This window comes from Pseudorca crassidens, chromosome 2 (genome assembly GCF_039906515.1).
Source record: "Pseudorca crassidens isolate mPseCra1 chromosome 2, mPseCra1.hap1, whole genome shotgun sequence".
NCBI lineage: Eukaryota > Metazoa > Chordata > Mammalia > Artiodactyla > Delphinidae > Pseudorca > Pseudorca crassidens.
In genome coordinates, this window is record NC_090297.1 from 20,206,449 (window position 1) to 20,231,766 (window position 25,318).

Here is a 25,318-nt window from a genome sequence, read left to right on the forward strand (position 1 = left end):
CTACAGGAAGGGAGCCCTGGCTGATCCCCGTAGGGTGAGGAGGAGTTAGCAGAGGAAGGTGAAAGGCAGGAGCAGCACATGCAACGGCCCCTCTTCACGGGAGAGAACCCGATGTGCGCAGGAAAGTCGGCCCCTCACCTAGTGACTGACCCTGTAGAGCAAGGAGGTCAGATTCCCCCTCTGTTGGCCATTCTGAGGACTTTCTTGGGTGTATGAACTGTGCCCCACCCCAGACTGGCTGCCCACTGAGAGGATAACATTCCCATGGTAGCTCCCTCATCAGATCAGCGGCCCTCTGAGATCAGAGGAAGGCAAGAAGGCAGGAGGCTGCCACTTGTTGAGGGACACCCACAGGGTAGGCCTAGCTTTGACCAGGCTACTGTCTCATGGCAGATATTATTATTGCCTTCCTGGAGAAGAGGGGGCAGAGGCCCAACATCATCCAGCCAGTAAGAGGTGGAAGCAGAGTCCACTCCGGGTCTGCCGGGCTCCCTGTGGCTGCCTTCGTCAGACTGGGGCTTCCGGCAGGCAGAGTCTCTCATCATTTCAGCGATTCCTCAGTGGGTGACATCACCCATTCCTGACTTCCCTCATAGAGCACAGACCCAAGAACTGAGCAGGGGGGGAAACCCTCAGTGGGGTGTGGACTAATGGAGAGTCAGTTCACCCTCAGAAGGAACTCCCCATATGAACTGGAGTAAGCATCCGGTCCTACAGACCCTTCCCACAGAGCTCCAGGCAAGGGCTGACCTGTGCGCCTGAGTGTAAGGTGCCACGAACGGGCCTGAAAAAGCTGGAGCTGGAGCTGGATAGGACTGGTGGAGGGTGAGGGCGGGGCAGCTGAAGGAAGAGGGACCAATCCTGGGAATAGCTGGGAGCACCTTGCCCAGTACCAGCCCCCCAGCCTCTTGACACCTCACTTATCTCATCTGTTGATGGAAGGGGTTAAGTGGAGAGCCTGCCTACCAGCCAGGAGCGAATCCCGCATCTGTGGTGACCAGTGGCAAGCTCTAAGGACTCAGGTCAGGAGCTCCGGGTTCAAATCCCCACCCTGCCACTCCTTAGCTGGGTCACCTTATGAGATACCATCCCCTCTCTGAGCTTCACTTTCCTCATCCATAGGAAACACAACAGTGATAAACTTTGGCCTTGGAAGGTTGATGTGAGAATTCAGAGACAGAGGTTGTGAGAGCTCAAGGCCAACTGTGAGGTGTGGGCCCTGGGGGTTATTATTAATAGCAATCCAGAAAACGGGTTTGGAAGGGGTTAAGTGGAGACCTTGCCTCCCAGCCAGGAGCGAATCAGGGCTGGCAGGGGAGGAGCCAGGCTGCCGCTAGGAAAGAGATCTAGACTGGCCAGATGCTGCCCTGAGAGGGGACGCAAGACACCAGCGGGGCTTGGGGACCATGGGGCAGGGGCTTGGCACGGGGTCCCTGGCCTCTGCACCCTGATAGCTCCAAGCCAGAGGGTGCAGGACCAGCTACTAGCGTTGGAGGGAGGAGGGGCCGAGCCGCCTGAGCCAGGACAGTGGGAGGGTGGGAGAGGACCAGGACCCAGAGCCCTCCCAGTCCCCCAGGTAGGGGCCACTGGCTGCACTCAGGCCTTGACCTCAGCTGACTCTGAGAGCCCACATGGGATGCAGGGTCTAATTTAAGCACCAGCTGCAGGGCCTACAGCCCAGGAGTGCCTGCCAGTGGGCACAGGTGTGGCCAGGCTGCTCTGGGGCTGCTCAGGCAGGGGGAGGATAGGGGAGACCAGCCCTGCTTCCACCCAGCCCTGCACCCCAGCCAAGCCGCCTCCTGTGGGAACCCTCATGGGTCCCCCATGGCCTGGCAGACGGCCCTCCTCTCCGTTGAGGCCAAGGTCAGGGGGTGCAGCCAGGAGGGCAGAAGGACACTGCCTTGCAGTCTGGACAGGGGTTGCATCAGCCTGAGCAGCGCCAGGGGAAGGGGGCCCTGCTGGGAGGGCAAAGGCTGGCTTGGTTGTCCAAAGGCCGAGGAAGCAGAGTCCTGACCGCAGGAAGGCAGGGCCAGAGAGCTGGGTCCTACCTGGCCTCCCGGTGCCTGGCCTGTGACTTGCTGTTTGATCTTACACAGGCAGCCTGCCCTCGATGGGCCTCAGTCTTCCCATCTGTATGATGAGGGTGCTGACCTAGAAGGTGGATCCCAGTCCCAGAGGCCTACACTCAGGCCCCCGCTCCTCCTGCTTCCTGCAGCCCTGGCTGTGGGTGGCCACATGCAGTCGTGGAGACGGAAGTCCCTCTGGCTGGCACTGTTGGCCTCCTGGCTCCTCATCCTGCTGGGACTCTTCCCCCTTCTCCGCCTGGCAGTGCCCACCAGCCCCCGGGCAGGAGCCCCCCGAGGCTGGCCCCGCTGGCTGGACGCAGAGCTCCTGCAGAGTTTCGCCAAGCCTGGGGAGCTCCTGGAAGATGGCCCTCGACCTCCTCAAGCCCTCCGTGGCGGCAGCTGCAACTGGGGAGCTTGCTTTGACACCTCGAAATGCAGAGGCGGTGGCCTCAAGGTATTCGTGTACCCAGCGGCTGGACCCGTCTCTGAGACTCGCCGCAGGATCCTGGCTTCCGTCGAGGGCTCCCGCTACCACACGCTCAGCGCTGCTGAGGCCTGCCTCCTCCTCCTCCTCAGCCCGGACACCTCCACTGGAGAGTGCGACCCGGTGCCCCCGCAGTGGGATGGGGGCAGGAACCACCTGGTCCTCAGTCTCCACCCAGCCCCTTGCCCCCGGACCTTCCAGCTGGGACAGGCGATGGTGGCCGAGGCCAGTCCCACAGTGGACACCTTTCGGCCCGGCTTTGACGTGGCCCTCCCGCTTCTCCCTGAAGCCCACCCATTGCGAGGTGGAGCACCTGGCCAGCTGCGGCAACACAGCCCCCGGCCCGGGGTGGCCCTGCTAGCCCTGGCAGAGGACGGGGGCAGGTGGCACGTGGCAGGCACCGACTTCTCTGCCTGCCCCTGGGATGGGCGCTGTGAACAGGACCGTGGACCCAAGCAGTAAGTGGAGCTTCGCCCCTTGGGGGCTGGATGGGAAGGGTATGTGATGGGAGCGAGCCCAGGGGCCAGGGTAGAGGGCAGGATTGAGATGGGCAAACTTAGGGTTCAGCTGCAGCAGGAGGGAATCAGGCTAGACAGCAGAGAACACGACCACCGAGATGGTGATTTGCTGCAAGAGGTGTCCAAGGAAGGTTGTGGAATTCTTCCTTGGGGATCTTTAAAAGCATAAAACATGACTCACTCCTATTCTTCTTCTTTTATTCCAATCCTTCCTTCCCTAATATTTTATTTAACATACAACTCTATAGTGTTTACTATGTGCTAAGCACTTTTTATAAATGATTATAATAAAATAATACTAATCTTTATCTTTGAAGCGTTGGTGTACCAGACACTAAAGCTCAGAGAGGTTGAGTAACTTGTCTGAGGCCACCCAGCCAGAAAGAGCACAGCCAGTATTTTAATCCAGGATTGGCTGGCTCCAAAGCCTTCAGCCTCAGAATTCTGGGGTTTAAGCAAGAGTTTATGATCAGTCCTGTCAAATGCCTCAGAGCCATGGTCACAGATGGAAGCTGCTCCTATGTCTAGTTTCCGGGATTAACCTCTCAAGGTAACAGGCTTTGGTTACAGCAAATATGAATTAAGTCAGACCTACAGAAGAATTCCTACCAGTGAGAGTGCCTGAATATATACAAGAAGCATGGGGACCCATGGGGACATGGAGAGCTCACTTAGAAACTTCTCTCTGCCTGGGCTAGTGGTGGTGACACATCTCAGGTGGTAAAGCAGTTAACGCCTAAGCACCCCAACCCCTGTGCAGCCCCCAGGAGGCCAGCAGTATCCAAAGTCTGGCTGGGCAGACTGGAGGTGGAACCTGTCACTCTAGAATCCTTCCCTTGTCCCCTGTCTCACGTATCTCCCTATTCTTTGCTAGAACAACATGGCTTATTCTGAGCTCCACTTCCCTCCCAGGAATTCTTCACGTGGCCAAGCTCCGTTTTTGCCTCTGTTTGGGGGCTTCTGGGGCTTTTCTCAGCCACAGGGCTCTTGTGGGAATGGAATCTCTCTACCTCCTGAAGGCACATGGCCTCCAGGGAGCCCCGCAGCCAGGGGTAAGAGCAGAAAGGCCCCTCAGTCCCCATGGCCCTTCTGCTAGGACCCATCCCTAGCAGGCATCCTCGACAATCACCCAAAAAGCTGCGGATCCCGTCAGGTACCTCAAACTCCAAACTCAGACAGAGCTCACCTTTGGTGACAGGGTTCTCCGCTCACCTTGCCTGGCCTTACTTCTGATTAGGCACTTAGCCATTCTTGGTTTCAGGAAGTTCTTCTTTCAGCTGACTTTAGTTACAGCTAAATGCAGTCGGTTACTGCTGAATATGAAAGTTATTTCAGTGTGAACTTCTCTGAGAAACTGAAACTTGGGGAGTGCACACAATAGGCAGGCGCTCACTAAATGTTTACTGATTGAATCCAAATTGGCCAGAACTGGCCAACGTTTTCTAATAGGCGTGGGCCACCCTCTGAGTAGCAGTTTTGATAAGTGTATTTCCAAGGTGTGATGCCTGACAGCCTCTAACCGTCCTCTGAATTTCTAGCTTTTCTGTCTTTGGCCTCAACCCACCTGCAGGCGACAGGACTTGTAATCTCTGGAGTAGCTGGAGCCTCAGTTTCCCTGACGTGCCAGGCAGCTGCCTGAGCAGCTAGTCAAGTATAGGGACAGAGACAGCGGGAGGCCCACAGCCACAGGCCAGCGCCCGCAAGGTGGCCTGAATAAACAAGTGTCGGCCAGAGAAAGAGGCGATTCAGGTCGCTGCCACCGTCCCACATTCACTCTGCTGGGGGAAGGGAGGAGGGGAGAAAGTGGGCATCTGGGGAGACCCTGCTCCGCCGCTTTACATACTTCATGGCTAATCCTCTCGAGCACCCTTCAAGGGAAGTGTTATGATCCCCATTTCAGGGAACAGGAAACTGAGGCTCAGAGACGTGGAGGCAGCCAGCCAAGGGCCTTGGTGACGAGCTCCGCGGTTCACCCCAGCCTCCCTCACTGCTCCGATCAGGCGCTCAGAAGCAGCAGAGCTGGGATTAAACCCCGCTTCTGGCTCCAAAGCCCGTATTTTTCCACCTTCACTGAACAGTCTCATATTGCTTTAGAATAAGCCTCCACCCGTTTAAATTGTTATTTATTTATTTTTATGAATAGGGAATTCATTCACATGGTACAAAATTCCAAAGGCACAAAGGAGTATACAGTAAAAACTCCCTCCCACCCCTGTCTCCAGCCACCCAGTTTTCCCTCCTGGAGCCAAATACCCTTTCTAGTTTCTCTTGTGTCTTTTCTGAAGTACTCTGGGTGTATATAAACGGGTGTATATGCTCTCCCCTGCTTTGGGGGGGTTTTTTTACATAAATTTAATGCATGTTTTAAGGTCCCCTGGCCTGTCGCCACTGGGCACACGAGGCGCAGTGCCTAGGGCCCATGATACTTCAGGGGCCCATGAAAATGTTCTCATTTCTTTGAAAATCAGAAGAAAAAAGTGAACTTCTAAATAGAAGAAAATGCTTTCATATATAATATTAGTATGTTCATTCTTATACCAACACAGTTATCGAATATAATTTTTATATTTTTATGGCTGAGGGACTGCAAAGGCCAAAGTATGCAGGGCACTGGAAGTCGCAATGCAGCCCTGCCTGTGGCCATGGGTGGAGTCACCTTGATAGCAGCCTTGGACACTGAGGCCCCAAGTCCATGCCAAGCACTTTACAGGGTCACAGATCATCAGCAATCACGACGAGATCCATCCCTTCTACAACACACACACACACACACACACACACACACACACACACACACACACACGGAGGTGCTCGTCTAGCCTCTGATGGGGAACTCACCACCTCCCAAGGCCACCCACTGGCTATTCTCAGCCAGCTCCATTACTAGAATTTGTGCCGAAACTGACCTTTCAAACATTTAGTCCATTGGTCCTGGGTCTCTCCTCTGTTGCACACTGAGCATTCATTCACTTAGCCCCCACTGAGTGCCCATACTCCGCCAGGTGCCCTGCTACGCCCTGGGGATACTGGATGAGGGAGGCACAGCCCCAGCCCTCAAGTAGCTTAGTCTTATTAGAGAGACAGACAAGTCACTGGTGTGACACACATTGTTAAACAGAGAGAGGGTGGGCAAGCTGCCTGCCCGGCTCCTCTACTTCAGAGCTGTGTGACCACTTTAGGCCTCAGTTTCCTCATCTGTAAAATGGAATATTAACAGCACATACCTCCCATCTCATAGGGTTGCTGTGAGAATGAAGTGAGTCAATGCATGTAAAGCACCTAGAACAAAGGACATGCTCAGTAAAGGTTAGCCCGGCTCGTTACTACTGCAGTGCACAGAAGGGCTGTGGGAGCAGAGAGGAGGGAGCCATCTCTGGAGAGACCAAGGAAAGCTTCCCAGAGGAGGCGATATTTGAACTTTATACATTAAGATCGAGTAGGAGGAATTCTTCGGGCTGCAAGGCAGGAAGGGGTGCTCCAGGCTGAGAGAGAAGGAGGTACAAAGACACAGAGGGAACAGTAGACGTTAACGAGGACTGACTGATACAGTGTATTCAGCAGGCTCTCTGGCTCTGGGTTCTCTGAAGCCTTAAACTTAAGGGTTTTCAGTCCCTTAGGGCTTTACTGGGGGAGGAGGAGAGGGCTGTGGCTGGCTGGTGCCGTGGCTCTCAATGAGGTGGAGGGTGTCCTGTTTTTAACTTGTAGCTTTTTCCAGAAGAAGCCTGGCGGGACACCTGAGCATTGGGCAAAGAAGGCCGGGTCCTCGGGGAGACCCCTGGGCAGCAGGTCTGGGGTGGTTCAGATAACCTGGGGCCAGGAGTTAGCACATCTTGGTTCCAGTTCCAGCTCTGCCCCAGCCCTTTCTGAGAACCTGAGCCAGTCCTCGGGTCTCTCTGAGACTCAGTCTCCCCATCTGTGCAATGAGGGTTGGTCCAGAGGCTAAGTACTCCTAGGATTGCTTCTTGAAGGTTCAGACTCAGGACCAGATAGACTGTAGCTGAGGAGGGTCCTGGAACCTTCTAGGCCCTATTCAACAGTCCCACTCTGAGCAGGCCTGTGAGCCCTGGAGTCCTGCGCGCGCGCGCGCACACACACACACACACACACACACACACCGTAGCCAGGTCATGGGCACTCCTTCCCTAACTGGGCAGCTCCCCGGTGGTGGCTCTGAGGAGGCTGTGACTCCTACCCCTCCCCCCAACAGGCACACACAGCCTGAGTGTGGCCCTGGGGCTGGTGGGGGGAGGGGGGAGGAACAGAGGAGGCCTGTCCTCTGGGCAAGGAGGCCTCTGGGCAGCGGCTTCCTGTGTGGTTCCAGGCTGGGGGCCCAGCCCACCTCCTGACAGAAGAGCTTTTCATGGGCCTGGGCTCTGAGGACGGGGAGAGGGCAGGGCATGGAGGCCACTCAGGTGAGGGCCGCCCAGAAGTCTGCATGAGGCCAAGAGGTGGGAGGGCAAACGCGTGCTTGCCCAAGTCAGACCAGCCTTGGAAACGTCAGCTCCCACCACCTCCCATTTTGCAAACGAGGGAACCAAGGTCCTAAGAAGAGAAGGGAGGTGTCTAATACCACCAAGGGCAGCGGCAGAGCTAGAGCTGCTACCCCAGCTGTGGGCGAGGGGCAGTGTATGGCTGGGCGTGTGCAAGAGTGTCTGTTAACATATGAGAACATGGTGGTGGGTTTGTACATTGTGAATTTGGGATTGTTAGTGTGGAGGGCTGGGGGGCCATCAGGGGAGTCAGGGGGTTGAGGGGCAGCTGTCTCAGGTCTCCTGGGTGCAGGGCCCCCTCCTGTGCTCCTTAGGACCCACCCTGGGGCAACGCTACCTAACGCCACCTTCTGCCTCATCCCTGGCCGCAGTCCTGATGTCTTACACTTCCTTCAAGCCCTGCAGGTACAACCCCAACTTGGGCATCCCCCATCCCTGTCCCCCTACACTCCTGAGCTGGAAGGGCAGTCTGGGCCCAGGCCAATGGGAAGGGCCGGTGAGCTGCCCACTCCTTTACTCTGGGACTCAGATGTGCCTACAGCCATATTCACTGCACCCTCTGCAGAACACCCCCCCAAACCCCCCCAATTTTCTCTCCTCTGTATCCCTTGCCCCCAATGCAGAAGTTGCTGACTTGGAAAAGGGAGGAGGGGTGAGTGTGTGCACGGGGCTCCCCAGTGACCTCCCTACCCCCCAGGCTGGCTGCATCCCTGTGCTTCTCAGCCCTCGCTGGGAGCTGCCCTTCTCTGAGGTCATCGATTGGACCAAGGCGGCCATTGTAGCTGACGAGAGGCTCCCACTTCAGGTAGCTCAGGGTCCTACCAATGGGGTGGGGACTAGACCCGGGACATGGGAGGACCCCGGGATCCCAGCCCCCAGGCTGGTCTCGGTCCTCATTCTTATCCCCCACCTGTGTATATTGATGATTTTGCGCCCAGCCCCAAGCCTCTGGGGTTCTGAGAGCAAGAACTCAGCCTCTTTCAGCCTCAGTTTCCCCATCTGTACAATGGGATAAGTTAGACCAGATGATCTCCGTGGGCTCAACCCCACTGGTCCATGACTGATTAAATACCTAGTTTAAAGGAAAGCCACAAAAAATCCAAAATCTGAGTGCCTACGTGGAGCTTGGGGTGGGGAAGCAACATGCAGAGTGACTTTTCCATCTGACGAAACTCATTTTGCCCAGCTCTGAAAAACATATGCATGGGCCTTGAATCCCCTGAGAGGTGAGAATGGTGTAAGAAGTTAACAGGAATAGCCCCCACTCACTGAGCCTCTACGATGTGCTAAGCCCTTAATATGTATCATCTAATCTAATCCTCACAGCCACCCTACGAGGCAAGTACCATTATTGTTCCCACTTTACAGATGAGGAAACAGACTCAGACGGATTAAGTGGCTCATCCACAGTCACACGGTTACTAAGTGGCATTTAAACTCAGCTCTGTGTGACCCTTGAGCTCTTAACTGCTAAGTTACCTAGGATTTTGCCAAGGCTGGCAGCTGCCAACCCACCTGGAGAAATGTGGGGAGCGGGCTTCTGCTTCCCAGACCTCCAACCTAGGTTGTCCCCACCCCAGGGTGAGTCAGGGCCTGCCAGGGCCCCATGCCTTCTCCTTTGCTCCCTCTGTGCCCCAGGTCCTGACTGCCCTCCAGGAGATGCCCCTCACACGGGTCCTTGCCCTGCGTCAGCAGACCCAGTTTCTATGGGATGCCTACTTCTCCTCGGTGGAGAAGGTCGTCCATACCACTCTGGAGGTGAGGGGGATACACCTGATGGGGGCTCTGGGGTTCGGGTCTGCCTCATCCCTGCCCTTCTCCATGCCCCTCTCTTCCGACACCTCCTCTGCCCTGGTGTTTGGGCTTCCCCCTTGAAGATGCTTCTGGGATGAATCAGAGACCTGGCTCGGAGCTCTTGGATGAGTTCCTTCTCCAGTCTTGGCCTCAGTTTCCCCATCTGTAGCAGACAGATTTCAAAGCATGTGCCAACTCCAGCTGATGGGCATTGGTTGCCTGGGGCATATGTTGGGAGGGATTCTGGGTCCGGAAAAAATGTCATGACCTGTTAGTGGTATCTGCCATGAGTGAAGACAGCATCACTGAGTGACCCCCTACCCTGGACTTCTGAACCTTTCTGTCCCCAGCCATCTGGTGTTGCAGATGCTACCCTCCCCAGATTCCTGAAGGGCGAGGTGTGGGGCGGCACCAGGTCCTCACTTCCTCAGACCCCGCCCATGGCCACACTGGCCGCTCCCTCTGCACAGCCTTCTCTCATTTCACAGATTATTCAGGACCGGATCTTTGGACCCTCTGCTCACCCCTCGCTACTATGGAACAGGCCCCCAGGGGCAATCCTGGCCCTGCCCACTTTCTCCCCAAGCCCCTCGGACTTCCCCTTCTACCACCTACAACAGGGTATGCCCTAGAGATGGGACAACTTGAAGTCCCCTCATCAACTCTCCCCAAGTCTCTGCCCCAGCCTCAACCATAGAGCCCCAGCAAGCCCCTCCCCAAATCTCCCACATCTTTTCTGGCTCCCCAAGTCCCCAACTCAGGTCATTCTCGGGGGGTTCTGTCCCCTCCCGCCCTAATAGCCTGTGTCTCATTCCTCCAGGCTCTCGTCCTCTGGGCAGGTTCAGCGCCCTGATTTGGGGGGGGGCTCCAGGCCAGCCCCCCCTGAAGCTCATCCAGGCTGTGGCAGGCTCCCAGCACTGTGACCAGGTCTGCCCCCTTGCCAGCTGGGGTGCCGGGATCCAGGATGGGGGCGAGACAGGGCAGAGCCCTTGAAGACATCTGGATGCCAAGGATAACCACACATTTTGGGGGGAGGCACGGGAAGGATTTTCAAGTACCGTTGCTGCCTTCCTCTTTCAGTCCCAAGTTTCTAGTTCCTTTCCCCCACCTCTGTCCCCTCTTCCCTCATGGAAACTGACAAAGCCACCTGAAAAACAGGTGCCTCTTGTGGAGGTTGAAGTAAACATACATGCATTGTTTTTATTCATCCAGCCTTTTGTGAGCACCCTGGGCTTGACACTGAGGATGCAGAGAAAAAGTAGGAAAGGATTCTGCCCCAGATTCATATTCAGTTAGCACTTCCCAGCACACAGACTGTCAAATATCATTTCCAGAGAAGCCAGATAGGCTCTTGAGAGTACTTGGAAAGGAGACAAGCAGTTAGCTCAGCCAGGGTGCAGACGGATCAGCTTCAAAGATGGGACATTTGAACTGGGCTGGGAATGACAAAGGAGCAGGAGGAAGAGAATGAAAACCTTTGAGAGAAGACGGGGATGGAGCATGGGGTCAGGGACCAGGCTAGGTGCGACTTGAGTTCTAATGCTACAGGTAGCTACCTTCGTATCACTGGAATTCATGCCTTCCGGACGCTCAGAGGCAAAAACAGGGCAGTCATGAAAGGACCTTGGCTCTAACTAAACTCCTCCCAAACTCACATATACAGCTGCTCTCCCAAACTGCTTCCACCCTGAGAAAGATTACTCCTGGGACACCCCACACACACACCCTGGCCTTCTGACCCAGACTTCAGGAACATCCCCCTTTCCTTCCAGATCTTGGTTCTCTGGAGCAGTGAGAAGCCACCCCCAACCAGGTGGCCCAAGACAGCAGTGCCCTTGACAGTCATTGATGGGCACAGGAAGGTGAGAGATGGGGAGGGATGTGGAAGGGTGGGCTCACCCCCAGAAACCTGAGATCTGGGGAGGACATACACGGTGTGATTTACTTGGGCCTGAGCCAAAGCTGGACTTCAAGTTGGGCCTGGAGAAATCAGACCATGGGTTTCAGCTGCAGGCCTAATAGAGATGATTCTCTTCCATCCCTGGCCCTTGTGAATTGTGCTTCCAGAGAACTGGGGTTTTGTGTGATGAGGGAAGGCAGAGAGAGTACATTGCTGTCTCAGGTAAGGGATAGAGGGGAAACCTGGGCAGGTGGCAGCATTTTGGGCGGGAGAGAAGGGGTGGCTTCCAAGAACCTGGGTTGGTGTGACACACCTGCCTTCCTGTGCCGTTCTGGGAAAGTCCCTTCATCTCTCCGGACCTGTTTCTTTCAAACGAAGGATGTTCACCAGGGTCGAGGTGAACATCTAATGTGACAATAGAGGAATCCTGAAATGTCAAAACTGGAAGGGCCCTAGATACCAATTTGCCCATTTTACCAAAGGGCAAATTGAAGTCCAGAGAGGGAAAATGAGGTCCTCAGGTCCGAGTTCCGGGCAGACTTGCTGTTTTCACTGCTCTTCCTTCTACACCATGTCTGCAGGGGCTCCTGCTTAGCAGATATGCAGATACTCATCATGGGAGCCTGGGGAGGGGGTCCTACGGCTGAGTTGCCCTCCGCTCCCTCCCCTTGCAGGTCAGTGACCGCTTCTTCCCATACAGTGCCATCAGCACCGATGCCATCCTCAGCCTGGATGCCCATAGCAGTCTTTCCACAAGTGAGGTGAGGACTCCCAAGAGGAGCCCTGGCAGCCCTCAGACCCCGGGAGCTGGGATGACCAGAGATCAAGAAGTCGAGCCTCCTGCTTTAGGACTTTTCAGCTCCTAGCTGCAAAAGCACTGTTTCTAGCTCCCAGTGGGGAAAGTTCCCCTAAGCATCCCCTGGAAATTTTCTAGCTCCCTTCTCCTCTCCCCTGAGTCCCCTCAGCCAGGCTGGCCTTGCCTCCACGTCTCGGGAGGCTCCTGACTGGGCAGGACGTCCTTCCTCACACCTTACTTAAATGTCTCCCCAGGTGGACTTCGCTTTTGTGGTGTGGCAGAGCTTCCCAGAGAGGATGGTCGGCTTTCTGACGTGGAGCCACTTCTGGGATGAAGCCCGTGGTGGCTGGGGCTACACTGCCAAGAGGACCAACGAATTCTCCATGGTTCTCACCTCGGCTGCCTTCTACCATAGGTACAGACGCCAGCCCCGGCGCTGGGCTCACAGGGCCAGAGAACCCTCCTTTGAACCAAGAGCAGGGTGGCGTGGGAGCGGACACAGCAGTCAGCCGAGAGCTCAGAGACCCAGGTTCAAGGCCACTTCCCGGTGCTGTGATGGGCAAGTCTCCTCACCTCTCTTGAGGTTCAGTTTCCTTGTCTGTAAAGTGTATTCACCTCACAGGGCTGGTATGATCATCAAATAACAAAAATACATGAAGGGCTTCCCTGGTGGCGCAGTGGTTGAGAGTCTGCCTGCTGATGCTAGGGCACGCGGGTTCATGCCCCGGTCCGGGAAGATCCCACATGCCGTGGAGCGACTGGGCCCGTGAGCCATGGCCGCTGAGCCTGCGCGTCCGGAGCCTGTGCTCCGCCACAGGAAAGGCTACAACAGTGAGAGGCCCGCGTACCGCAAAAAACAATAAACCAAAATACATGAAGTCCTTGGCACACAGATAGTCAACAAATGGCAGCTTGTTGTTTTGTTTTTGTTTTTTGCGGCATGTGGGCCCCTCACCGTCGTGGCCTCTCCCGCCGCAGAGCACAGGCTCCGGACGCGCAGGCCCAACGTCCACGGCCCACGGGCCCAGCCGCTCCGTGGCACGCTGGATCCTCCCGGACCGGGGCACAAACCCGCATCCCCCGTCTCAGCAGGCGGACCCCCAACCACTGTGCCACCAGGGAAGCCCAGCAGCTAGTTGTACTTTAAGTAGAGCCATGCAGAGGATATGGACAGTGTTTGGATTTGGGGGTGGGTGAATCCACAGCCTTCCTGAAGCTGATCTTTGGCCTGCCATGTTTGATGGCCTTGGAACTAGCTGATCCTCCCCTCATTCTGGCTCTGAGTTCAGACTTCAGAGCCCAGGGAAGGGGGCCCCAAGGAGGAGTGAGGGAGGTGGCAGGGAGTTCACCGTTGGCTGCAGACAAGCCATAGAGCACAGAGTAGTGGAGAGTGGTGCATACTTGGGGTGGGAGCTCTCTGAGGCAGCCAGAGCTCAGTTGAAAAGGGAGCAGGACTTTCACAAGAAGCTTAGGAATTGGGGTCAAAGGGAGAGTAAGGTCAGGAGGGAGAAGAATGGGGCCTGGGGGGGGGGGCGTTGAATTCGGCTACAGCCTCTCCCGCTCTTCCCTCCTTACCCAGGTATTACCACACCCTCTTCACCCACTCCCTGCCCAAGGCTCTGAGGACCCTGGCAGATGAGGCACCCACCTGTGTGGATGTCCTGATGAACTTCCTAGTAGCATCCGTCACCAAGTTGCCCCCTATCAAGGTGCCCTATGGGATGTGGCATCAGGAGGCCAGACCGCCTCCACTGGTGAGGATCTAGGGGGGTGGTCGGCACTGGGAGGGCCCCGGCTGGGGAAGGGATTCCCGTTCTAACCCTAACCCTTTTTGCTGCACGAGGCGGGGGTAGAGTGGGGTTCCGAGGACAGAGAAGCCCTCCAACGCATTTCTCCCCGCCCCGCTTAGGAGCCTGGGGGTCCGGGGCTCAGGCAGGAGCCGCAGCCCGCAGCCCAGAACTGCATCAACCAGATGGCGGCAGGGTTCGGCCACATGCCCCTGGTATCTTCTCGCCTCCGTCTGGACCCCGTGCTCTTCAAGGACCCGGTGTCCGTGCTGCGTAAGAAGTATCGCAGCCTGGAGAAGCCCTAGGAGGGACTAGCTGAGACCCCGGCCCGGCTCCCAGCGGTCGCTGCAAACTGCCTCAGGGGAGGGGGGAGGCTCCGCCTCCTCCCTTGCGGTATCTGGAGACCCAATCAAGGCTGCCATTTAGCCAGCACGGCAGTACCCGATTGGCCAACCACCGCTTCGCCCCCCACCCCCCAGCCTAGGCGCTAGTGGCAGTTCCCACGTCGCTGTCTCTGGGGCCCTTCCTCTGCCTTCGCAGACCCCTTGCCTGGAATGCCTTTCTTGGCTTCTCTGCCGAGCTGACATCTACTTCTCTTTCAGATCCTCGCCTCCTCCACGAAGCTGCCTGACCCCCACCCCCGCCCTGGATCCTCTGCGCTTTCACAGCCGGGTGTGTCCCTTAGTCCCGACGCTATTCATGCTGCCTCGCAAGGTACATCGTCAGGCCCCAGGACTGACCCGGGAGTCCCGGGAGGGCAGGGCCGTGTCCTCGTCTCTCTGGCCTGGCAGGTGCGCCACAAATATTTGACGAACAGGTAGACGGAAGTGACATCAACTACATGCCTGGCTCTGTGGCGACAGTGGCGGGGGTGTGGACAGGGTGTGCGGAGTGAGACACAAAACTGCACCTCCCACCCCCCACCCCCGGGTTTTTAGTCCGGCCGGAAAGCAGCTTCTCGCAGAATCCTGGGCGCAGCCCTCGCGCCCCAATAATAGAGCAGAGAAGTGCCAGGGAGCCAGTTTCGGGGCTCCCTTCCCTACCTGGCGGAGCACAGTTGGGGGAGGTATGGGAACGCCGGTAGCCCTGCCGGGCCCGGGCCCGGGCCCCTCGGCTCAGGCACTGCCGTCGTTCTGCACTACCAGCCTGGACCACTAGTGGTCAGCACCGCGCCGCGCTCCCTCCCCCCGGAAAGGGAAGGAAGCTCGAAACGCCCATCGGGTGGGATTAGGGGGAGTGGGGACGTCGGGATTGGTGGTGCGCAGCTTGAAGTCGGAAAACTGGTTGGCCCACACACTTAGGACTAAGAAGGGGCCATTTCTAGGTGGGCTGTGTGGGAGCAAGGGAGGTCCTGAGCGACCAGGTGGTGAGAGTGGAGAGGGGGAGGGGACGCTGGGTTCTCCTGGGTTCACCCACCTGGAACTGGAATGATCACTTCCGAAATAAAGCGCGTGTCTTTGCCCCTTTGCTCAGGCTATAAATACCTCTACAGCAGCTGCGCGGGGGGAGGGGGACTCAGGTCTTGCCTGGGAGCTGGGGCCACTCTAGAGGAATGGGGATGTGGGTCCAAACCAGCTCCAGGGTATCCGGTGTTTTTATGCTTTGATGGCCTCGCAGCTTTGGAAACTCCCGTGACTAGTGATTAGCTCTCTGGCCAGAACATGGTGTCCCCAAGGCCTCCCACGTCCATCCTCCTGTTTGACCTCTGGCCCCTGGATGACTCAGGTCATCCCCAGAGCCAGTCACAGCGTGGGATGCAGAGAAGGCTCTTTGGGGAGGCGTGGGGCTGCTATATTCTTGAGATGGAGGGGGGACTGGGAGTTTAAGGAGAGGGAAGACAGTCTGGCACTGAGTCAAGGACAGTTGTTGAGGAAGCACACAGCTGCAACCCAGGCAGCCTTCCCAGAGTGGGGAGGACTCCAAGTGCCAGGCCCAACTGAGGGAAAGAGACACCTTTTCCCTCCCCACTCACAGTTGCAGCACCCAGAATACTGAACTACCTTGGCATGGCCTTGCCTGTGGGCTGCCAGGCCCAAGGCCTCATACTGTACCAATATGCAGCCCAGAGCAGGTCCCCAGCCCCTGCTGTAGGGGGAGGCCTAGGGCTGTGGGACTTTGGGCAAGTGACTCAACCTCTCTGAGCCTCAGTTTTCTCATCTGTAAAAATGGAGGACAGCAATGACTGTCTCTTGAGAGGTGTGTAAGGACTTGGAATATAGCAAAGCCCAGGATCCAGGTTCCTGCGGCCTGCCATGGCTGGGGGGGAGGGAGGAATTTGATTCCTAAGATTGGGGTGGAGTGGCGCTCCACCAGCAGTCACACACGCACACACACACACACTTCCAAGCCAGCACAACTTCCCACAGACTTGAAGGGGCCGAAGAACCCTCAAACCTAGATCACAGCCAACCCTGGATGACAGTATTGGAAAGGCACAAACAGGTCGTTTCACAGATGGGAAGAGAGAGGCTCAGAGTGACCAACCCCTCCTCCTCCTGCTGTGGGTCAGGACAGAGTCAAGACAAACCCAGTGCTGCCCCCCGAGGCTGGGAAGCCCACCTGGCCCCTCAGGCCATCCTTCCAGAATGATGATAAAAGCACCCACTCTCCCACAACCACCATATGCTCAGCTGACTTTAGTTCCAGTCCTCACAACAACCCTGTGAGGTAGGTGTCAACATTCTTTGTCCGCAGACGAGAGGGGCGCTGACCTGCCTAAGGGCAGAGACAGACCACTAGATCAGAGCCACCTGATGACTGGGCATGCTGCCTCCTCTGTGAGACTGGGGACAGGTCCCCCGGCTTCATCTTGGAAATACAAGCCACCTCCTAATTCAGGAATCTTCACACACACCTCAGGAAGCCAGGGGTTCCTGTTCAGGTTGTACCCTCTGTGTCCTCCATCCCCAAGTTTTGAGCAGGCCAGGCCATACCGACAACAGAGCTGGCCCAACCATACCCAGTGTCAGGCTCCCCGACCCCGGGACACAATCAGGGCAAGAGGAGTGGCCCAGGGCCTGTGGGGCTGTTTGCGGGGGACCCAAGCTGAAACCTGTGCCCACCTCCACCTCTCCCGCCAGCACACCTTTGTGTTGGCACAGCTTCCTGGGCGTTGGCGAGGTGGGGGGAATAAAGAAAGAGGAAACCAGCAGGTCCTTACCTAGTCAGAAGCCCCCTACCTCCACGAAAAGGAAACATTTGGCTCTCAGTGAAATGACTCAGGCACAGATCAGCCTCAGGTGCCCCCTGGCTCCCCATCTCAGGGGAGACCCGTATGAGTGTGCAGAGTCCTCACAATTCCCCAACTCCCCATGGCCTCCTTGTAGCATATTGTTAGAGGCAGAGGAAGGGGGCTCTGTCCCAGGGCTTCTTTATGGATTCATAAGGCAAAGGCCAGACAGACTGAAAATGGGAAATGAGGCAGGCAGGTGAGGGGACAATGAGTCTCCCCTCTGTCACCCCTCACTATGCCCCACTGCCTTTCCAGAGGCTAGTGGTAGGGCGGCATTAGCTGAGGATGAGGCCCAAACCCTGCCCCACCGGGAACTGGAAGAGTGGGGTCACACCAGCTTTACACCTGCAGAGTTCCCATCCCGGGGCTGGCGGGAGTCAGATGGGGGAGACGGGGAAGAGCCCGTTCCTGGAGTGGGACGAGCCTCCTCCACACTGAACATGGAGCAGCAGTCAGGAGAGTGACCTGGTTTATAACCCACCTGGGGTAGGCAGAGTCCTGGCTGGGCCTGGGGGACACTCAGTCCAGCCGTCGGCAGGCCTGTCCATGCCCCAGTTGGTGCCTGGCCAGGCAGTCAGTCCGAGGGACCCTGGCATGACTGACAGTCCTTCATGTCCTCAGAATAGTCCTCTATCTGGATGGTCACGGTGTGGAAGTGGAACCTACCCTGCAGGCAGGTCCTGGCTGCCTTCAGCACAGCCTGGGCATCTGCATTCCCAGCTGGGGGCAGAGAGGACACATGAGGGGAGGCACCAGAGAGCCGATGACTCACTCCTGGGCCCTTAGGAATGATGAGGAGCCTCAGTCTCATATCCTACCCCCAGCAGAACAAGATAGGGGACGATGAACATCAAGAAACCCCCAGACTCACTCCTGTACCAGGCAACCCTCTGGTTCCCATACCTGGCACAACCCTGAAAGAGCAGGAAAAGCACTGGCTTTAAGGCTAGGAATCTTTCCTCTGCCACTGATTAGTTGTAAGAGCCTGGGCGAGTGACCTTATAACCCCCCACCCCCCAACCTCAGTTTCTTCATCTATAAATGGAACTGTGATGACCAAATGAAATAATGTATGTCAAGTACTCAGCATGGGGTCAGGTCCAATGCATGGGCACTGCAAGCATCTGGGGCCATCTGGGCCCATCAGGGATGGCCCCGGGCCTCCCGCTGCCTCTCTCTCACCCACCCCAAGTGTTCCCACTACTCACCGATGGCGACATGGACAGACAGGATAGGCTGGGCCACAGTCAGCGCCCAGATATGCAGGCTGTGCAGGGCTTCCACCCCCTCCACCGACAGCAGCAGATCCCGCACAGCCATGAAGTCCATGCCCCTGGGGGTCCCTGAGGATGGCAGGGATGGGGGCTGAAGGAAAGGGCGCCCTCCCACCCACGCTTGTTCCTGCTCCTCAAATGTCCCCTCACTCACACCTCCTTGGCCTGACGTTGCCCCCACCTCCCAAATGACCCCCATCATCTCACCCTATTGTATTTTCCTCTTCACACTTAACACTGTCAGAAATGATCTTATTTGTTAGTTTCTTGCTGTCTCTCCCTCTGAAGTGGAAACTATGCGAGCAGGACAATTGTTTGGTTTACCACCCTATCCTCAGTGCCTAGAACAGTGCCTAGTCCCACAGTATATGCTCTATTAAAAAAATTTTTTTTTGTCTTCAGCAAGTGGTGCTGGGAAAGTTGGACAGCTGCATGTAAGTCAATGAAGTTAGAACACACCCTTACACCATGCACAAAAATAAACTCAAAATGGCTTAAAGACTTAAACATAAGACGTTGACACCATAAAACTAATAGAAGACAGCATAGGCAAGACATATTCTGACATAAATCGTACCAATGTTTTCTCAGGTCAGTCTCCCAAGGCAACAGAAATAAAAACAAAAATAAACAAATGAGGGCTTCCCTGTGGCACAGTGGTTGAGAATCCGCCTGCCAGTGCAGAGGACACAGGTTCGAGCCCTGGTCTGGGAAGATCCCACATGCCACGGAGCAACTAAGCCCGTGCGCCACAACTACTGAGCCTGCACTCTAGAGCCCACGAGCCACAACTACTGAGCCCACGTGCCACAACTACTGAAGCCCGCGCGCCTAGAGCCCGTGCTCCACAACAAGAGAAGCCACCGCAATGAGAAGCTCACACACTGCAAGGAAGAGTAGCCCCCGCTCGCCACAACTAGAGAAAGCCCGCGTGCAGCAACAAAGACCCAGCGCAGCCAAAAATAAATTAATTAAAACACAGAACAAAACAAAAAAAACCTACTTTAAAATAAATAAATAAATAAAATAAAATATGGCACAAATGAACCTATCTACAAAACAGAAACAGACTCACAGACATAGAGATCAGACTTGTGGTTGCCAAGGTGGCAGGGAGGGAGAGGAATGGACTGAGAGTTTGGGGTTGGTAGGTGCAAACTATCACATGTAGAATGGATAAACAAGGTCCTACTGTATAGCACGGGGAACTATATCTAATCTCCTGGGATAAACCATAATGGAAAAGAATATTAAAAAAGAATGTATACATGTGTATAACTGAGTCACTTTGCTGTACAGCAGAGACTGGCACAACACTGTAAATCAACTATACTGCAAATAAAAAACTTTTTTTTTTAAAGAAGGGAACCTGGGGATCCCTGCACCCACACAGGGAATCCTGATCATCACTTTCATCTGGGTCAGTCACATTCTTGGAGAAAAAGCTCTGACCTGCAGCCAAGCACTCCTGTTGACCCCAAATCAGGATCTAGACCAACCCTGACCACACAGAGACCTATGACCCAAGATCCTGAGCACAAGCAAGCTGGGTGAATGCGTGCGGTACCTCAGGGCAGACCATCTGCCACCAATCAAAGCCCTGCCACGTCCTCTGGAGGTGGGGTCCTCAGAAAGGAAGGCCTGAGCTGCAGTGGATTCCGCAGTCTTGTCCAACACCAACTGTCTTTTTCTGATCCTCAGTCTGCCCCGCCCCGACCCCATTGTGCAATGAGAAACATAAACCTCACCCCCCAAGGGATGGCAAGTGGAGACTCAGGAAACATGAGGAAGGACTGGAGGGCCAGGTGCTACAGACACCAGCCGGAAGTCCCCTGCCTAGGCAGGGAGGACACATCCCAGCAGGGAGGAGGCACCCTTGGGGGTAAGAGGAAGGAAAGGACGATCCAGAGAACATTTCCAGGGAGCCCCAAGCCCAGGTTACCTTCCATCAGCACCAGGATCACATCTCTCAGGATGGTCAAGGTTGTCCCCAGGACGAGGATGGAGAAGAGGAAGGTGCAGATGGGGTCTATAAACTTGTACTCTGGCTACAGGAAAAGGGCAAGGCAGAGCTGGGGCTCACCACCCAACACCTTAGCGTCCCTTCTCTGCTCCCACCCAGCATTAAGTCACGGAGAGGGGCTCTCTCTGCAGGGTGGGCATGAACCTCACCCTGACCCTGCCTCCCAGTTCTCTACCTTTTATTCTGTGTCCAAAAGGACAGGCAGGACAGACCACAGTTTAGGATAAGGCACTGCACCTTCCCACCCCTCCTTGCCCAAGGGGCTGAGACACGGACGGAGCTAAATGGAATCTTAGGCACCATCTGGTCCAACATCCCCATTTTATAGATGGGAAAACAGAGGCTCAATTAGAGCAAGGGACCCACTCCACATCATGCGGCTGGCAAGGGGTGAACCAGGCTTCAAACCCAACCCTTGGCTCTTTCCACTACACCACACTGCCTCTATATGATGGGCAATGCCCAGGCAGCACACGGTCCTGGGTTTTAATCTGGCTTCACAACTTACCAGCTGGGTGACGCTGTGCAAGTCCCTGAGCCTTTCTGAGCTGCAGAAAACACCACCACCTCCCCTTCAGGGTTGTTATCAAGATCAGAAGTGCTAACACTTATTGGGTGTTGGATAAATGTTCCTTCCCTCTCCTACCCTTTTGCCCAGAGCTGGGAGGGAGCTAGAATCTGGAAATGATTCTAGCTCCAGATGATCTAGCCTCCCTTCCCCACCCGGCCCACTTCCCTGTGTCCCCAGCTCTAACCTTGAAGTATAAAATAAAGGCTGCCACTAAAACGCCCAAGCTCTGCAGAAAGTCTCCAACCACATGGATAAAGGCAGCTCGGACACTGGGGTTCTCCTGCTGCTGGCTGGTGTCGTGGCTGTGCTCATGGCCATGGCTGTGTCCGTGGCCAGACTGGTGAAGAATCAATCCCATTCTACAGAAGTGGAGACAAGGCCAAGGGGCTCATTGAGGTAGCAGATAGAGGCTTCAAATCAGCCAGGTAGAGGCCCCCATCAGGACTGGCCTCCCCAGACTGCATGATCCCTTTGGCCACGTGAGGAGCCCAACCCACGTGGCCTTGGTTCAGAGTACCAACAGGAGAAGGGGCTCACTCCATCCAATGCCAGGCTGAATCTGGGCACAAAGATGCCCCAGTGCCAAGTCTCAGAGCAGGAAAGCCCCATAGAGGGGCCTTCACCATGTCACAGATGGTGAAGCTGAGGCCCAGAGAAGGAAGTGGCTTGCCCAAGGCCACTGAGCAAAGGTGAGAGAACCCAAAAGAGACCTCGGTGCTCTACACACCCTGCCTCTCACTGAGACCAATTTCAGGCACATCACCTTGAAAAAGGACTTGGATTCTGCCCCTAGGGACACCTGCTCCTGCAAGAACTAAACTCACCCCTCCCCATGACAGGTAAGAAGCCTCTCTGGTTATTCACTGACTTGTATGGGGTGGGAACTTGATGCTGCCCCAGGTTTACAGCTCCCGATGGCCTTGCCCTAGGCCTCAGGCAGGACCCAGGTGTTCCAGGTGCCAGAGCTCAGACCACTAGGGAAATTCTGACCCTGCGACCTATCCTGGAGTGCAGCACCTCCTCCTTCTAGCGAGGGCAGGCATGTAGGTATGCATGTGAGAAGTGGGAGGGGGAAAGACTCACAGGGAACCCAGGCCACACTCACATGATGTTCACGACCACAGCACAGCCCGACGTGATCAGCATGGTCCCCTTCTCGAGCTCATAGTCCCCAGAGATCAGCCGTTCCACCGCCAGGTACACCAGCACCCCGGTCACGACCCAGATGGACAGCACAGAGATCAGGGCGCCCAGGATCTCTGAGGAAGAACCCGGCCCCCAATACCAATCTTAGCATGGGGCCCTAAGGCTAAGGAGCCCCCTCCTCGTCCCCACAAAGTCTGGGCCTGGGTCCGACTGGGCTCTGCTGGAGCTATGGCTGGTGTGGTTGCACCTTACCCCACCACTCATACATCTGGGAACATCTGAGCTAGAAGAAACTCAAGAAATCATCTGGGTCAACCCTTTCTGTTGAAGCTGACTCATTAAAATATATACCCATTGCTCAGCTGGCAAACTAAGGCTTCTGAGGAACAGAGGCTGGGCCATCTGCCACCAAGAGGAAAATGACAGTGCAGCGCAGAGATGAACTTCAAAAGGCTTCGCTGAACTTCCCCTCCCCCTAGAGCTGATCCATGGAGTTATGTGCAGAGTTAATGCACAGTCATTTATTCTTGAAGTCTGGCCACTTCATTTCTTAGGAAGGTGGACTCTCCTCCCCTGCAGGGTGGGAATTCCCAGAGGAACAGGGGACCAGGGCTAGCCCATCAGACTGGGAGCTCCCAAAGGACAGAAGCCAAGGTTAACATCCTCTTCCCCCACCCAAATCACCCTCCTGGCCTTACTCAGGGACCCAGTGCACCCACCTAAGAACCTGATCTTGACCTACCCCCTCTCCCAACTCCAACCCCATCCCAACCAGGGCCCTTACCAGCTCGATGCCAGCCGAAGTTCATGGTCTTGGTGGCTGGCCGGGAAGACATCCACAGGGAGAAGAGGCTGATGAGCATGCTGGCAAAGTCAGTGAGCAGGTGGGCTGCGTCTGTCATGATCGCCAAACTATGTGCCAGGTACCCACCTGCAGGGGCAGGGCCAAGAGGGTGGAGGGTTCTTATCAGTTCCCCAAGGAGTCAACTTCCCACAGTGTGTGTGCAGCAGGAAAACCATGAGCTCTGGAGAAAGACAATGGATTCCAGACCTCTGCACCATTAGCTGTGTCACCACGGGCAAGTGACTTACTTTCTCTGAGCCTCAACTTCTACCATCTGTGAAATGGGATTAGCAAAATCTACGTAGAGGGTGAACGTGAAAATTGAGTTCAAATTGGGCCTGTAGGGGAATTCCCTGGCAGTGCAGTAGTTAGGACTCCCCGCTTTCACTGCGTCCTCGGAATGGATTCAATCCCTGGTCGGGGAACTAAGATCCCACAAGCCGCATGGCACGGCCAAAAACAAAAAACAAAAACAAAAAACAAAAATGGGCCTGGAAAGCATAGCAGGCACTCAGTAAATGCTCCTTCCTTCTAGGCACTCAGGTCTTCCCTGACCTACTAGTTGTGTGTGATCTTGGGCAAGCTCCTAAACCTTATGGTGCCTCAGTTTCATCATCTGTAAAATAAGGAGACTAACAGCACCCATATGCCAGTGCAAGGTTGTTGTGAGGATTACATGAGACAGTGTGCATATAAAATATGGAGCTCTTAGTATTAATACTACAGGAACATCCAGGAGAAAAGCCTTTTGGATCATACAAACTACCCATGTGCCAATTTCATTTAATTAGCAAAAAAGTCCTTACCAACGACTTCCCCAATCATGAACAACAGGCAGAAGGCACAGGCCACACAGAGCTGGCGCCACGCCCTCTTCTTCTTGAGGTCGCAGTTACTGCCAGGACCCGTCTGGGCATGACAGTAATGGTTGCTCTTGGTAGCCAGCTCAACGGTCTGCAAGTCCAGGCCAGGTGAAGACAGAGGAATCCTGCCAGCCCCATCCTGCCACAGAGATCTGTAAGACCTGTCCAAGGAGGAAGGGTGAGGGGAGGCTCAGCTCTGAGACGGGAGCAAAGAAGGCTGACTCCAGTCTTACCTCTCTGCGGGGCCTGGTTGTTCCCATGTGCCCATTTGGAAGAAGAGCTTAAGGATACTCCAAGCTCGACAGATTCTGCGGAGTGACCAGAAGCCCCTCTTTGCAGGGGGTGCTGGGGAACAACCAGTTCAGGAGTCTTGGCTCGGCGTGTTCCCTCCTCCCCCATCCCTCCCAGGGCCTGGAGGAGGCAAAGACCTTGGGAACTGGCCAAAGGGCTGGGCCGGTCCAGCCGAGCGCGGAGAAGGAAGAGAGTTTACACTCAGGGAGAAGAGCAGATCTCCCCTTCTCACGGTCTGGGGACACCGGGCCTCCCAGGGCGGGGCTGCCCCCGGGCAAAGTGCTGGCCCCGGGGCAAGGCTCCAGGCACGCACTCCCCACTAACCCGTCAGGATCTGTGCTCAGCCACAAGAGGGGAGGGATGATCCCCGTGCCCAGGCTCCATTTCCCCTTTCCTTCCTTCACCTCATCCCACCCCTCCCGTGTGGTCCCAGTTCAAGCCGCCGTCCAAACCAACCACTGGCAGGATAGCAAATGAGGAGGTGGGTCTGATGCCACTCAAATTCCCGCCCCTCCCCAGGCTCTCGCCTTACCCGGCTCCAAGCCTGGCGTCTAACAGATGCTTCCTCTCGGTGGCCTCCATGCGGTCTCGCGCGCCCTGCCGTGTACTCCCTGGAAGTTGCGCGCGGGACGCTCCGCGGCGCGCACTCACCTGCCGGGAGGGCACTGCGCGCCTTTCCCGCCGCCCCGGCGCGTGAGCCCCTCGCCCGCCCGCTCTGCCGCGAGTTCGCTCCCGCCTGGCCGTGCCGAGACTGCCGAGGGGTCGTCCCGCTGTTGCTACCGCTGCTGCCCCCACTACGTCAGCCGTGGCGCCCCGCTCCAGCTGGCTTTACCCGGTCCCCGCTACCCCGTGTGAAGCGCGCGCGTCGTGTGCAAAAGCCCGCAGGGAAGGGGGAGGGGCAGCTGGCGGTAAAGGGCCCCAGCATTGACCCCTAGAACCCCGTCCCCTGCGCCCCCGGGGCCCAAGGAGCCCACCTGCCCTGCGACACAAAGCCTAACCGCTCCCCTCCGACCCCGCTTTGCTGCTTGGTGTTTCCGAGTTGGGACTAGTCTGCGCCGCCTTCCCCGGCTCGGCGCGGGGTGTGTCCCACCGAGAAGTTCTCGGGCCCCGCCTTGTAGAAATCCGCTGTGGGTCCCCTGAGAGCAGAAGTGTGGCTCCTAAACTCAGAATAAGGGCTCCGAGGCTGGGGTTGTGGCTTGCCCTCAGGAAACCACTGATCGGTTTCCACTCTCAGGCTGC

General features: G+C 56.1%; 2 protein-coding genes across 6 annotated transcripts; one reads left to right on the forward strand and one right to left on the reverse strand.

Moving 5' to 3' along the window:
* The first annotated feature begins 1,336 nt into the window (after positions 1-1,336).
* EXTL1 (exostosin like glycosyltransferase 1) lies at positions 1,337-15,302 on the forward strand. 3 transcript variants are annotated; one of them, XM_067724885.1, is made up of 12 exons: positions 1,337-3,008; positions 7,873-7,963; positions 8,256-8,363; positions 9,197-9,316; positions 9,841-9,973; positions 10,173-10,279; positions 11,125-11,214; positions 11,927-12,013; positions 12,303-12,463; positions 13,628-13,802; positions 13,958-14,108; positions 14,438-15,302. In XM_067724885.1, exons 1-12 carry the CDS (start codon positions 2,236-2,238, stop codon positions 14,464-14,466), a joined length of 2,025 nt encoding a protein of 674 aa, XP_067580986.1. In that variant the 5' UTR covers positions 1,337-2,235; the 3' UTR covers positions 14,467-15,302. The 3 variants fall into 3 exon arrangements, with proteins under 3 accessions (XP_067580986.1, XP_067580984.1, XP_067580979.1); XM_067724883.1 differs by having other exon boundaries at positions 1,337-1,576; positions 2,097-3,008; positions 13,958-15,302; XM_067724878.1 differs by having other exon boundaries at positions 13,958-15,302.
* A 1,154-nt stretch (positions 15,303-16,456) lies between these two features.
* On the reverse strand, positions 16,457-25,096 carry SLC30A2 (solute carrier family 30 member 2). 3 transcript variants are annotated; one of them, XR_010940309.1, is made up of 9 exons: positions 24,612-25,096; positions 23,732-23,949; positions 22,866-23,012; positions 22,041-22,194; positions 21,120-21,294; positions 20,284-20,389; positions 18,276-18,410; positions 17,549-17,787; positions 16,457-17,237 (listed from the first exon to the last, which is right to left on the reverse strand). XR_010940309.1 is itself a non-coding variant. In XM_067724895.1 (8 exons), the coding sequence occupies exons 1-8, from the start codon at positions 24,659-24,661 to the stop codon at positions 17,642-17,644; spliced, it is 1,131 nt and encodes a 376-aa protein (XP_067580996.1). In that variant the 5' UTR covers positions 24,662-25,096; the 3' UTR covers positions 16,457-17,641. The 3 variants fall into 3 exon arrangements, 2 of the variants coding, with proteins under 2 accessions (XP_067580996.1, XP_067581000.1); XM_067724895.1 differs by having other exon boundaries at positions 16,457-17,787; XM_067724899.1 differs by lacking the exon at positions 24,612-25,096 and adding an exon at positions 24,022-24,121 and having other exon boundaries at positions 16,457-17,787.
* Between the last annotated feature and the right edge of the window lie 222 nt (positions 25,097-25,318).

Bases quoted from the DNA above. Each gene is read 5' to 3' on its own strand.
- SLC30A2 (XM_067724895.1), bottom strand. From the start codon at position 24,661: ATGGAGGCCACCGAGAGGAAGCATCTGTTAGACGCCAGGCTTGGAGCC. The intron at 23,950-24,611 runs GTAAGGCGAGAG...CTCCTTGGACAG, and splicing joins GACGCCAGGCTTGGAGCCGG to GTCTTACAGATCTCTGTGGC. The intron at 20,390-21,119 runs GTTAGAGCTGGG...CTTTTCCTGTAG, and splicing joins CCTTTATTTTATACTTCAAG to CCAGAGTACAAGTTTATAGA.
- EXTL1 (XM_067724878.1), top strand. From the start codon at position 2,236: ATGCAGTCGTGGAGACGGAAGTCCCTCTGGCTGGCACTGTTGGCCTCC. The intron at 9,974-10,172 runs GTATGCCCTAGA...TCATTCCTCCAG, and splicing joins CTTCTACCACCTACAACAGG to GCTCTCGTCCTCTGGGCAGG. The intron at 13,803-13,957 runs GTGAGGATCTAG...CGCCCCGCTTAG, and splicing joins AGGCCAGACCGCCTCCACTG to GAGCCTGGGGGTCCGGGGCT.